The sequence below is a fragment of the Chiroxiphia lanceolata genome, chromosome 13, assembly GCF_009829145.1.
Source record: "Chiroxiphia lanceolata isolate bChiLan1 chromosome 13, bChiLan1.pri, whole genome shotgun sequence".
NCBI classification, from domain to species: Eukaryota; Metazoa; Chordata; class Aves; order Passeriformes; family Pipridae; genus Chiroxiphia; species Chiroxiphia lanceolata.
In genome coordinates, this window is record NC_045649.1 from 7,950,196 (window position 1) to 7,963,618 (window position 13,423).

General features: G+C 55.7%; 1 protein-coding gene across 1 annotated transcript; it reads left to right on the forward strand.

Annotated features, from left to right (window-relative positions):
* The first annotated feature begins 496 nt into the window (after positions 1-496).
* Positions 497-13,138, forward strand: ZNF469 (zinc finger protein 469). The gene is given in 29 exon segments (XM_032701573.1): positions 497-3,274; positions 3,276-3,355; positions 3,357-3,385; positions 3,388-3,442; positions 3,444-3,554; positions 3,556-3,791; positions 3,794-3,894; positions 3,896-4,114; positions 4,116-4,160; positions 4,162-4,275; positions 4,278-4,491; positions 4,494-4,541; positions 4,544-4,649; positions 4,651-4,753; positions 4,755-4,826; positions 4,828-4,972; positions 4,975-5,028; positions 5,031-5,102; positions 5,105-5,206; positions 5,209-5,229; positions 5,232-5,319; positions 5,321-7,443; positions 7,446-7,845; positions 7,847-8,264; positions 8,266-8,292; positions 8,294-10,795; positions 10,797-10,835; positions 10,837-12,852; positions 12,854-13,138. Coding segments are annotated over 29 exon segments (12,603 nt in total).
* Positions 13,139-13,423: the final 285 nt, after the last annotated feature.

Genomic DNA, 13,423 nt, shown 5'->3' on the forward strand with positions numbered 1-13,423 from the left:
CGTAGGTGGAGCTCTTCTGTCATCTTTTTCTGCTTATGTTGCTAAGAAGTAACCCAGAAATAGCTTTCCCCAGAGGAAAAAAGTGCTTCCTCAGCAGCTTTTACCAGAGGTGAACTGCTCAAAGCATCCTTTGAAGAGACCAAAGCTGGAGGGCTTTGCCCTGGAGCTGTTGGGGGGGATTGTGCTGCCCTTTCCTCTATCCACTTTCCCACTACAGTGCCAAGAAAAGGGGCTAAAATCTCTCCTGTCCTTCCACTGGTCCCCTCCTGACTGACATCCACCCTCCTCTCTTCTCTCCTCTTCTCTCCAGGTCTGAAATGATGCAGCAGAGCCCCACCGGTGCTCGGGACCCCCCACCACCCCGGCCCCAGGGAGCTGCTGCCCCTCTCACCGCCCCGGTGCCCCTTGGTGGAGGACCATGCCCATGACAGAGGGACAACAGCTTGCAGTGGGACGGGACAACAGGGCTTTCTAGGCTGTCCCCCTCCTTGGTATCATGACTGGAGACACCCAGCATGTTTACACCATCGGCGATACTGAGGCTGCCCCCAAAGACCCCGACAAGGACTTTGGCTTCGAAGGCTGCGGGGAGAAGGATGGGAGGGTGCTCGGCGGGGAGGGCACGTCCCCCTTCCCTGGCCCCAAGGAGAAGGAGCCCCACAGCCAGCGGGAAGCCGTGATCCGGCCCCAGCAAGCAGGGAAAATCGACTTCAAATCCCTCCAGTGCAAACCCAAATTTGGCAATGACAGCACTTGGGGGGAGGTTAAGGGCAGCCCCCAGTCCCCACTGGGGAAGGGCCGAGCCCGTGAGCGCAGCCGGCGCTCGGGGAAGGGCGAGCGGGGCCACCACCAGCTCTACCGGCTCAGCATCGCCGGCACCCGGACGAACCCCACCATCGGCATTGCCTACCCCCAGCAGAAGGTGACCCCCCCAAAGGAGCCGGAGGTGACTCCCCCCGTGGCCGGCAGCTACCACTTCCATGTGCCCAGCGTTCCCCAGCGCGAGGCCGAGCTCCGGCAAGAAGAGCTCAACTTTGGCCGCTGCTTCCCTGATGCCGCCGCCGGCCGCACCTCCGCCAACTATACCTCACAGCCCGGCCCCTCCCTCGGCCCCAAAGGGCAGCCCCCCACTGCCGGCATACCCCTCAAGAGCCCCGGCACCCATGGGCAGCTACATTACTTAGAGTTTCAGGCAAACAGGACCAAGTCCTGGCCTTCCCCAGAGAAGAGCTTTGCCGGTGCTAGCTACGGGATCACGGTGCAGAAGCCCAGCTCTTTTTCTGAGGGTGGGAAAGCCAGTGTCCACAGTCTGGGGGCTTTGCCATGCCAGTACCCCTTCCAGCTGCTGCACGACTCGGGGAAGGAGCCGTACCACAGCGATGCGGGGAGCCAGGAGTACCTGGATGTGGGGCTCACCAGCAGCCAGCTGGCACACGGTGCCTTCACCTTCCACTCCTCCTCCAGAGAGTGGCAAGAGGAGACACTGAGCGGTGGCTCCTACGAGAGCGTGTCCCCCGAAGGGAGGCTGTACCTGCCCGTCCCAGTGCCGCCGCCGCCGTTCCTGCACCCGCCGCCACTGCCAGCCCCGCACCACAGCCCGCTGCCCTGCTGCAAAGGCAGGAGCGAGCATCCTGCCGACCCCAATGGTGCTCTCTCGTCATCTGGTGCTATCGACCAAAACCCAAGCACTTTCCAAGAAAACCAAGCTGTTTTTCCGTCTAGTTTACACTCGCCTAGTATGCCAAAGCCAGTCGGTAAGAGGCAAGCCTCAGCCAAGGACAGTGTCCCCGGCCCACGGCTGCTGGTCCAGAGCAGCCCTCTGAGAAGGAACATGCCACCAAACTCTCTGTCCCAAGTGCACTTTCAGAGCAAAGCCTATTGCAGTTCCCCCGTGGGCAGCACCAGCGCAGGATCCGTGCCTTTCGAGACAAGCATTCCTACTACGGCACCCACCCACCCCAGACTTGTGCAAGCTTGGGAAGGTGCCACTAAGGCGTTTTCTCCCATGGACCAGAATTCAGCACCTTATTCAAACCCTGTTGGAAGCCAGTTCTCATTCGAGTGCCAGTCTGGCCCCGAGCAGAGGCAGCACAGGCAGAAAAATGCCAGGGTGCCTTGGCAGCAAATACACCTTCCTTCTGCAATGCCCGGTGCAAACAGGCTGGAGCTGTCGAGGCAGATCACCAGCCAGAAGCTCCACTTTCCCCTGGGCACATCGGAATGGCAGGGGAGTGGGAAAGCCCAGAAAGGGCCCCCCATAAGTAACTCTCCAGGGTATCATGGCAAAAAGCTCTTATCAGGAGAGAGCCTCGGGGTCCAGAGGGTAGACCCCAGTGTGACGGGCACTTTCTCTTTTGAGAGTGGGAAGGACCCGGGGTCTCCTGTCTGCGACTCAAGAAACAAAGCCGTTTTCTACAGCATGGGTCAAGCAGGTCCTCCTCCTCCCTCAAGAAGCTCATCAGGCTCAACACTGGTCCTGCTGCCATCAGCCTTGGTGGCTGCCTCCCCTTGCGAGTCCCCGCTGCCGTCCCCTGTCCCCAACCCCACCTGTGGCAGCACCTGCTCATCACTCTCCCCCATGTCCAGCAGCCCACTCAACCCTGCCTTCGAAGACAGCCAGATGTCTGGAGCGCTGACACCCTCGCCCTTCTTCCAGCACCCCTGCCACCCCAAGGACTCCAACAAAACATTCCACCCCTCTGATGTCCTGAGTCCCAACTCACTTCATTACACCCCCTCAGACTCCATCAAGTCCTTCCACTTCCCTCCTGATGCCCTGAAAGATGACAACCTCCTGAAATGCACCCCGGCAAGCCCATTCCACAAACCTGGTGTGGAGGTGGCCAAAGGATGCTCAGATGGGCTGGATGGGGAGCAGCCTCCACCACCGTACTCCTCCCATCACTTGCTGGCCAGTTCACTCAGCAGTGCCAGCCTGGACCAGCTGGATGTGCTCCTGACCTGCAAACAGTGTGACCAGAACTACAGCAACCTCTCATCCTTCCTGCAGCACCGCCAGTTCTGCGCCTCCCATTCCACTCCCCAGGGAGAGGGCAAGGATGCTCCCCTGGCAGCCGAGGGGCAGAAAGCACTTCCCCAAGAGCCTCCCAAGCCCTCCAGCCTGGGGCTCTCTCCAGACACCGCAGGTGCTTTGTTGACATTAAACAAGAGCGATGACTTCTTGCTGGACGGGGAAGGCAAAAGCGAGGGCAAGGAGGATGCTCTGAAGGGCAGCCTCTTCAACGGCCTCACCGCCACCTCTCTGCCCCTCACCCGCCTCCGACCTGGACATTGACGACGCCAAGCTGGACAGCCTGATCACTGAAGCCCTCAATGGCCTGGGGTACCAGTCAGATACCCGAGATCGACAGCAGCTTCATAGATGTGTTGCCGATGAGGAGCTGACGGGCGTGAAGGCACCAGCAGTGGGATGTCCCACAAAGCGAGGAAGCCCTGGCCTCAGAGAGCAATCAAAGCAGGCAGCAGATTGAGAAGGCAGCGGGACAGCCCAAGGCTGGCTATTCTTATGAAGATGGACGCTCACCTGGGAACAGAGGCAGAGAGGGCAGGAAAGCAGCCCCTTCACAAGGGGAGGGTGGGCACGGAGGTCTGGCAGCCCAGGAGCCGGATCCTGGGGGCAGAAGGAGTTGAGAGGACAGCAAGGCTGCGGGCAGACAGGAAGAACAGCATCCCACCAGCCCCCACCTCCTTCCAAGTCCACCTCCAGCCAAAAAACATCCCAGGAAACCTCAGCCAGGAGCCTCCAGCAAAAAGTGAGGTGGGGCCGGTCGTGCCACCAAGAGCTCCAAGTCACGGTTCTCCATGAAGGACATGAAGAAGCGTAAGCCCCGAAGCGGGACATGGAGCAAGGAGCTCATTCACAAGATCGTGCAGGCAGAAGAATAAGCTCCACAAACTGCAGGTGAAGAGCAGCAAAGCAGGCCCAGTTCCCTCAGGCCACTGAAGGCCAATGCCAGCCACCAAGGAGGGCAGGTTGCGGGAGTATGACTACGTGTCCGACTCGGATGAGATGGAACAGAGTCCAGCACCCGGAGGAGAGGAAACGTGGCAACGAGATTCATCGGGAGGAGGCAAATACAGCTTTAGCAAGAAACCGCCTGGGGAGAAGTGAGAGAATCAAAGAGAAAGACCCAGCCTGGAAACTACAGCCGGAAAAGGGGCAGTCAGAAAAGGGAAGCACAGGGGATGGAGGGTTCAAAGACAGGAGGATGCTGAGAAGAGGATTGTGCTACCATAATCCGAAGACGGAGCAGCCCAGTCCATCTACTGGTAGCAACCACAGTGGTGGTGAGCCCAGAGAGATGGGCACCAGCTCACTCTGTGATGAAGGGGCCAGTGAGAAGGGTGGCACCCAGAGGAGATGGCGCTCAGGCAGCCCAGCATGTGGGCCAGGGACTCCACTCAGCCTTCCAAGGACAGGACCCAAGATGAGCCAGAAGAGCAAAGAGGACATTTCCAGGTGGAGCAGGCGGTTGGCACAGCCAAACCTTTGCTGGCAGGCTCCAGGACACATCTGAGTCCTGACCAGATGTTGCTGTGATGGACTGTGCAAAGGTGGAGCCATTTTCACAGCCTCAGGAAAGGCAGCTGCCCACCATGGCCACCCCAGGCAAGACCCATTGGGATTTCCTGTAGTAGAGCCCAAGGAGCAGCAAAGCTCACAGGCGAGGCAGAAGAACCCACCCTGGAGGCTCAGAACTCACCCAGTCTGACCATTGGTCATCAGAGGCATCCCGTTCACCCCTTGTCACAAGAGAGGGCTGAAGTACCACCCAGAAGAGGTAACTGCTCCATCCCACAGCAGCCAACGAAGCAAGTTCTGGCCATGTGAGTGCCTCTACTCGGAAGCGGAATCAGCACTTGAAGGGACATGGGCTCTGTGACAGCCAGAAGGACTATCCCGCTCGCCCCCACGTATGGGAGGGATGCAGTGGAATGATGCTCAGTGCCAAGGCCCTGATCCATACAGCAGCAGTGACAATGCATTTTTTGATCCCAAAGGCCTTCCGGTCACTACAATGACAACCTCTTCCCAAAAGCCCCCAGCTTGGGCTCCTCACACATGGATGACATGTACTTGTGCCAGATGACATCAACACTTGCTCCTTCGAGCAGAGCACTCCACTATCTCCCCGTATCCGCAGAAATTCCACAGGCAAGGTGTCCTCCCCTCTCAGCTTTGATTCCTCTCAATATTTGGAGAGCTTCCTTCACTGAGTTTGACCCACCGCTATACGAGAGCGTTTCTGCCAGCAAAGATGGATATGTGACAACATTCATCTGTCCCGGGAATCCCCCCGCAAGCCACTGCCTTTGAGCAACCATATCCACCCTTCATGCCAGAGAAAGACTGGTCCCTGATGGAGGAAGTGGCTCCGATGTTGCCAGAGGACATGACTCAGTTCCACAGCCTCTCGGTGGAGAAGCCACTAGCCAAGAAATTCCCCGAGGAAGGACCTGTCCCCACCAGCCAGCTTTCCCTGCCACTGCCGGACAGGATAATGGATTATAACGTGACTTTTATAAACAACATATCAGATGATGAGCTGGAGATCAAGCGATTAGTCACAGAGCTGGAAAGCCAACTGCAAACCAGCAAGTTGGGTAATGAGGCATCCATCAGCCTCCAGAAACCTGAGCAGCACCTGCAAGGACAGGAGGCTGAGAGGTTCCCACCACTGCCGGCTGAGCAAGAGGCAGGCCAGGAGAAAGGACTGTTTTTGGCAGATGAGCTGAGCAGATCAAGCCTCTGTGGTGGGAGAGGCTGGGAGGTGAGAAAACCGGGCGTCACAACTGCCCGTGAGGACTATGAGAGACCCAGGGAGCCCTGGCCCTGCCCAGTGGAGCTGGGCTCGCTGGAGGCCGGGATGTGTGTTCCAGCCCCCCTCACCACAAACCATTTCTGCTCCAAAGACAGCAGTGAGCAGCTCCAGGGAACTGCATCTGCTGAGGAAAGAGATCCCAGAAAGCTGGAAAATGGGTCATCTTCCAAAAGTCTACGAGGCTCAAGCACAACAGACCGCACAGAGGCTCCCGTTTACTCAGACCCCGTGACAAAAAGCTCTCCTATGGTCACCGACTCCATGTTCCCAAAGACGGTGGAGGTGGCAGAAGCAGCCAAAGATCCTGTGCCATCCCTGCCATGCCAGCGCAGTGCTGAGAGCTTACCTGTGCCAGGGAAAGCAGACGCTGATGCTGCAGAGCTGGAGAAGTTTGATGCCCATCTTCCAAACCGTAAACCTGAATTTGGCTTCCATGAGGGTCCCACCTCAGCCTTGGATCTCGCCTTTTCACCTCACATCAAAGAGGTCCCAGATACAGAAGAAAGAGCCTTAAGCCCAATTGAGTCACCCAAAATGCTGCAAACTGCCGTGGACTTCAAAGAGGGTGGTAGCGGGTCTGTGTTGGTGGAGGAAACAGAGGAGAGGAAGAGTCCAACCCCTGGACTCAATGACAAAGCCAGCAAGCCAAAAGTCCTGCTGTTTGATATGCTGAATTTGCCCAAGGAAAGCGACCGTGACTCCCAGGAGATGTTGGCATCTCAGGAGACATCTGCCAACCCTCTGCAGCAGCTCCAGCTCTTTGTTGCCCGAACGGTGAAGAACAATGAAGAGGAGTTGCTGATGCCATGCTTCCCCACGCTGCTGGCTCCCAACCACCCCTCTGCCACTGCCTGCATCCGGCCAGACCAGAAGGAGGAGAGCAGTGATGCCTTGGAAGGGGAAAATCGGACATACTGCCCTGCCCATGGGGAGGGGATAATCCCCATGGGAAGCAACACAGAAAATATTGCTGCCCCAGGGGCAGAGGTTGTGCTTTTCTCCAGTGGTTGTGAGCAGCTGGGTGCAATGGGCTCTTTCCATGCAAAACAATCCACATCTGCGGAGCCAGAGCTGCAAAATGATGTAACGGAGCTGCAGCACTTAGCAAATGAACCCGCAGAGCCGAGTGACATTAATATCCCTGCAGATGGTGTTTCCCAAGAGCATAATGACCTCTCGCCACTCAAAAACACGGCGGTGACCCCACTGCCAGGGCAAGGAAGGAAAGCTGATCAGCTCATGGAAGAGCAGGAGGAAGATAAAAACAACACGACCTTGGCATTTACGAAATATGAGCAATCCCATTTTAGCCATAGTTTGCTCAAGGAAGAAACACCGGGCAGTGCAGTGGGAGAGAGGCTGGAAAGGAATCAGGTGGGGAAGGGGCCACAGCACCTGTGCAGTGCTCCCACAAGTTCCATCAGCCCCCCTGCTCCCTCCGAGGAGGATCTCCACCAGAATCACCATGTGGTGACCGAGACAAAAGTTGGGACAGTGAATGCAAAGGCTCCCGGAGAAGAGGATGGCAAGTCATCCCTCAATGGCTGTTATCACACAGGTGAATCTCCAACCAGCCTGCTCTTGCCAACCCAATTTTCTGACCCCACTGCTTGGAAAGCAGTGGGGTCGAGGGAGGAGAGGTCCCCAGCTTCATCACTCGACTCTCAGATGAGAAGAAATACAGCACCTCCCTGCCTAATGCATCAAGTTCATTAGTCATGAAGAGGTGTCCCCCTGAGGCCAACAGCCATCACATCCATCACCACACTATGAGTCCAGTAGAGCAAGGGACATGGAAAAGGCCAGCCACCTTTCCTCCCTTGCTGCATCACTGCAGGGCTGTGCCGATGGAAGTGGGTGAGGAACATCACCGTCACCTCCCTGATGGTGTTTTGGGTAACTATGGACCACCTGAAAGAGAAGGGGTGGTGAGACCCTGCACTCTAATGCATGGTGATGGCCTGATGGACTCTGCCTTGGAGATGGATGGTCACCAAGAACCTCACGAAGGGACTGTTCCTTCCCTGTTCACCACCTTTCAACCAAAAGGATGTTGGGAAAGAGGTACCTGAAAATGCCAGTATTGTGTTGTCAAATTTTAAAGAAAACCAACCATGCACCATCACAGACATGGTTGTTAAGTCCACTCCTTCAGAAACCCAAGATCACTCAACCCAGCCCCCAGCAGATCTTCTGCCCATCAGAGAAAGAGAGGTCAACCTGAATCAAGAGAATAAGCTTGAAAGCTGCCCCGATGATGGAAATAAGCATCAAAGAGAACAAGAGACTTTGTCCAATGGCTTTGCTGTTCAGGAAGTGACAGCTGCTGTCAGCAGAAGTTTCACAAGGGTTAAGATCTGGTCCTGCTGATTAAATGGCCACGAGTTTTCAGAGGCAGCAGAAGTGAGACTTGGTCTTTCCAAAAACCACAGGGAGTGAAGGAAAGAGTTTTAAAAGGGGAGAAATCCAAAAGGCATGGGGCTGGAGAAGATGGGTATTGTGTGTTAAACCAAGGAGAGAACAACACACCCAACAGTACTCCAAACCCTTTCCAAAATGAACTTCACAAAGGAAAAAAGCCAAATGGGCTCCCAGTGACCTGTGACCTTTGTTCAGCCACTTTCCGGTCTAAGCCTGGCCTGACCAGACACAAAGCTGTCAAACACCAGGTGAAGAATGGGAGTGTGCCACAGCCCAGCAAGACTCCCAGGTCCCCTTCAATTCCTGCAGACAAGATATTGAAAGCAGCCCAAAAGGTACCCAGGAGGAGTGTGAAGGCTTCGGTCAAAGGTAAAACCTGCAGCTCACAGGTGCCGACAACCAGTGTCGAACACGTCCCCGAGAAGATACTGCCAGACCTGGAGAAAGAGCCCAGCACACAGATGCAAGAGGTGGTCAGCAGAGTGCTCAGTGACCTCAGCGTGATCTCCCTTGAGATGTCCCAGGAACTGCACTGCACACATGTTCTGCAGAGGGAGATGAAAGCAAAGGGACTGCACTCTGAGATGAGGGGATCGGGAGAGGTGGTATCTGGGAAGCTGGACTCAGGACAGCAAGTCAGGAAGGAAGAAAAGGGCAGAAGGAGCCAAAGCAAAGATCCTGAAGAGAACAGCAGTTCTGAGAAGCAGCTAAACAGGAAAGTGAGACGAAGGAAAGCAAAGGTGTTTCCCAGTAGAAATGAACCCAATGATCCTTGTGAGCTGGAGAAGAGCATAGGTCCTTCCCCTGGTGTCCTCAGCTCCAGTCTCCCCAGGATCATGGAGGACTTGCATGAGCCAGGTGGTTGCATCTCCACAGAGGAGCAAAACGGGACCCTGCACTCCCAAAAAGCCAAACAGTCACCTTGTGAGGCCCAGCTTGCAGAAGACCTGGGCAACAGGGTGGTGTCTTCAAAAGAGATGGTCAGCAAGGAGTCAGCAATGGGCACAGTCACCTACTCTGGGGAGGTGGAAGATCCAAATGGAGTGGAAGATACACAGACTTGCAAAAACTGGGTTAGTGGGTTTGTGAAGCAAGTGACAAAGGGGTTGGGCAAAGTAAGCAAAGAGCAACATCGTGGTGCTGGTGAGGCAGAGGAGATGCATGCTGGGACAGGACACAGCCCTGCAGTAGGCAGTGACACTGGGAACTGGAGTGGTGCCCCACAGGGTCCCACAGCTCCTGCTGAAGGGGCTCTGCCACTGGACACACATGATTTGGGAACGACCCAAAAGGTTCCCAGACAAGGCGCGCTGCAGACCAGCCCTCCTCCTGCAGAGCCAAAGCAATGGGCGAAGGCAGAGGTGCCCCCAGGCAGAGAGCACTGCATGGAGAGCGTGGCCACCTCAGACCTCCAGAGCTTTTTTGACGATGACTCCACATTCTCCCAGTTGTTCCCCCGGGATGACCAGTTTGTCCGGAGGAAGTGCACACGGGTGTATGGGAAGCGTAGCAAGAAACCCAAGCCCGTCACCGAAGTCAACCTTCAGGCAACGGGTGCCATCAACCTCTTCACCATCCAACTGGCTTCTGACCTCAGCGAAACCAGCTCTTTCTGTGTCACGAGGGAGGCCCCTTGTGAATACGAGACCATCTCTGTTGACGACGCCTTAATGCTAAACATGTGTCATGGCAGCAAGGCAAAGAGCGGAGATGCTGCTCCAAACGGATCTAAAAGCATTGAGCTGAGGTTGGACCACGAGGTGACTGACCAAGGGAAGGAGGACATTGACTTAGAAGACAACATGCTCACCTTCTTGTGCCAAAACAGCCAAGTGGACAATGTCCCCAGCTTGAACATCTGGGGGAGTCTGGAGAAGGAGGGAGAAAGTCTCTCTGCTGAGGACATGTTTGAGCCTCTGATGGACCTTGAGGACGAGCACTCACTCAGAGAAGCGAGCTCTGAGCCCCCCGACCTGGCAGAGGAGCCCTATGATGGTAAGGATAATGAGGATTCAGACTCTCCTGAATTTCATACCATCGACATCGAGATGCTGAATGCCAAGCTCAAAATGAGAGACATGTGCTTCTTTGGCCCTTGTGAAGATCTTCCTGGCCATGGGGAGGACAGCACTGTGAGTTTGAAGCCAAAGTCAGGCAAGCACAGGAGCAAACTGGAAGATGGGAAATTGGGGAAAAACCGCGGTGAGATAACCATCAAGACCAAAGACAAGCAGTACAAATGCAAAGTCTGCTTCCAGTGGTTCCTGACATTAGGGGAGCTGGACTTCCACAAGCTCTCCCACAACCCTTCCCCTCCGCCCACCTGCTACATGTGTGTCCAGCGCAAATTCAGCTCCCGGGAGCAGCTGAGGGACCACCTGAAGGAGAAGCACGCCAAGAACAAAGCTGGGCTGTGGGCGTGCGGGATGTGCCTGAAGGAGATCTCTGACGTCTGGATGTACAACGAGCATCTCCGGGAACACGCCACCCAGTTTGCCCGCAAGGGGCAGGCGCAGAAGTCAGTGATGGGCCCTGCCAGCCTGCTTTGGTGAGGACAATGCTGCCGTCACCCCACTTCCTCAACACCATCATGTATCGGAAGCCCAACAGGTCCTCCCGGCACGCTGACCCCAGCAGCAGGCACGCAGTCACCAGAGAGAGCAAGAGCCCCAAGGAGCTGCCTCTCGAGCAGGAGGCCAAAGCGATGAAAGACCCCTTGGAAAGCAACGTCAAGGTGAAGCCACCTGCTCCCAGCTCCTCTAAAGCATCCGCCAGCCCCTCTCCAGAGCACATGGCAAAAAGCGAAGGCACCCCAAAGTCTGTCCCCATGCACCCAGACTGCAAAGATCCTTCCAGGGACTGCCATCACTGTGGCAAACAGTTTCCCAAGCCCTTCAAGCTCCAGCGGCACTTGGTTGTGCACAGTTTGCAGAAGATTTACTTGTGCCACAGGTGTCCCATGTTCTACCAGGAAACCAAAGAGCTCCGAAACCACCTGAGCCAGGAGCATGGTGTAGTGGAGGAGCAGGAGATCAAGCACACCACTCTGTACACCTGTGAGCTCTGTGCCGATGTCATGCACGTTATCAAGAAGTCCTTCATCTGCAGCATGTGCAACTACACCTTCTCCAAGAAGGAGCAGTACGACCGGCACATGGAGAAGCACCTGGCAGGAAGCAACAAGACTTTCAAGTTCAGAGGGGTCATGAGGCCTGGCACTGCCTCCAGGGAGGGCAGGGAGAAGGAGAAAGAGGACGGATGTCTCCGGGAGGCCATGCCTCCGAGCAAGAAGAGGAAGGTTGCTCACCACAGCAGCTCACTCCCATGCAGGTCACCGGTCCACCTGCACCACACGAGTGACCTTCAGCTGGTAGAGGCTGCAAGCCCCAGTCTGCAGAATCCCGCTGACTCCTTCCCAACAGCTCCTGGTGATCCAGGAGCACCCCAAACCTCCGTGAAAACAGAACACCTGGTGGGTGACTTCTCCGACCTCCTGGCAGAGATGGAGAAGTCCCCATTTGACACCTTACCACCACCCCCCTGCCTCTCCCCATCTCTGCCTCAAGCTGCCACAGGCAGCCCAGAGCTCAGCCACATCACTGGCCTGGCTATCGAGGAGCTGGAGAAAGGAGCATTTGATGAGAAACCACTTCCTTTCTTGGACTCACCTGAGTTTACCATGGACCTTGCTGGGCTGGCTTGTAACCAGGCCACAGACCAAAAACTCTCTCCTCCACACCTGACCGAGAAACGCGGCTGCGCTGATGCCCATAAAAAAATAGGCAACAAAGATGAATATAGAGCTTATGTCGTGGAAAATCCCAGTACAGGCACCAATACCATGGATGAGATCCCATTTCTCCAGCTCTCCAAGAAGGTATCAGAGCTTCCTTCCCCTCAGGCAGAGTCTCCAACAGCCAAGGAGACCCTCAGATGGGGCAACCTCAGTTCCAGCGATGTCTCTGCTTGGGAAGGTACATCTGAGGCCATGTCTCCAGAAGCTGCCCACCACCCCCTACCCCTGAAGGACAAGTCAGCATCACCCATGCTCAACAGGCCCACCAAAGATTCAGCCCCACCAAAGAAGACCACAGGTAGCCAGCCTGGCAATGAGGCTGCTCTGGGTGTGGGCAGCCCCAGCGGCAGCACTGAGGAGGGTCAACAACCCATCTCCGGAAGGGATAAATCCATGCCTGAGGCTAAGGATGGTATCACTAACACCAAAGACCAAGGTGGTAACCCAGGCAAATCCACCAGCCACCAGCCCAGAGGTGAAATGGCCACCAACGCCACAAAGCACAGCCACGTGGAGCCAAGCAAAGCCACTGGGAAGCTTCACCCCAAAAGGAGGAAAGAACACAAATCCTTGAGCCACCGGAGCAGCTCTGGCTCCCGGGAGAACATGGAGGGAGATGGGAAGAAGAAAAAAGCCCGGACACCGTGCCCAGTGAGGAGCGAGAGCACCGTCGAGCTCAAACGCACCAGCTGGAGCAACGCCGAAGCCTCCGCCCTCTCCCCGGGGAGGAGGGAGACGCACTGCAACAAACTGGTACCCAAACCCAAAACGGGCCCCCAGCTGAAGAAGATGGGTCCTGGACACTTACAACCAGAAGAAAGGAGAGCTCCGTCACGCCAACGGGGACGTGAAACGCAGGAAGGCCATTCTGGGCAAGAGCCTCCACCAAGTGTTGGCCAAGGGGCCATCACCGTCCCCACGCGGCACCTTGCACGGCCCGCGCGCTGCCCGCGGGGCCAAGCCGGCCGGCGCCGCCAGCTACCGCACCGCCGAGTCCCAGAACAACCTGCTCAGCCAACTCTTTGGGCAAAAATTAACTAGCTTCAAAATTCCTTTAAGAAGAGATACTTCAGAATAATTTATGGAAGTGACTTATGGTGATCCTCAGCTGCTTTCATGGGGTTTGCAAGGGAAAAATTATCAAAGCATTAAATTCGTTTGTGTAGCATGATTTCTCTGTCTAGCTTAAATGAACTTGCACTGCAGCCTCTGTGAAATAGTTTGCTTTGTGTCTACTAATCTACTTTAATTCACCTGATTTATCATGCAAATGCTAGAACTTTGATGTTGCTGATGATTTTCATGAACTGAAATTGTAATCGCTTTGGGCAGACTGAATCGTCGAGAGCAATTGCTTTATTGC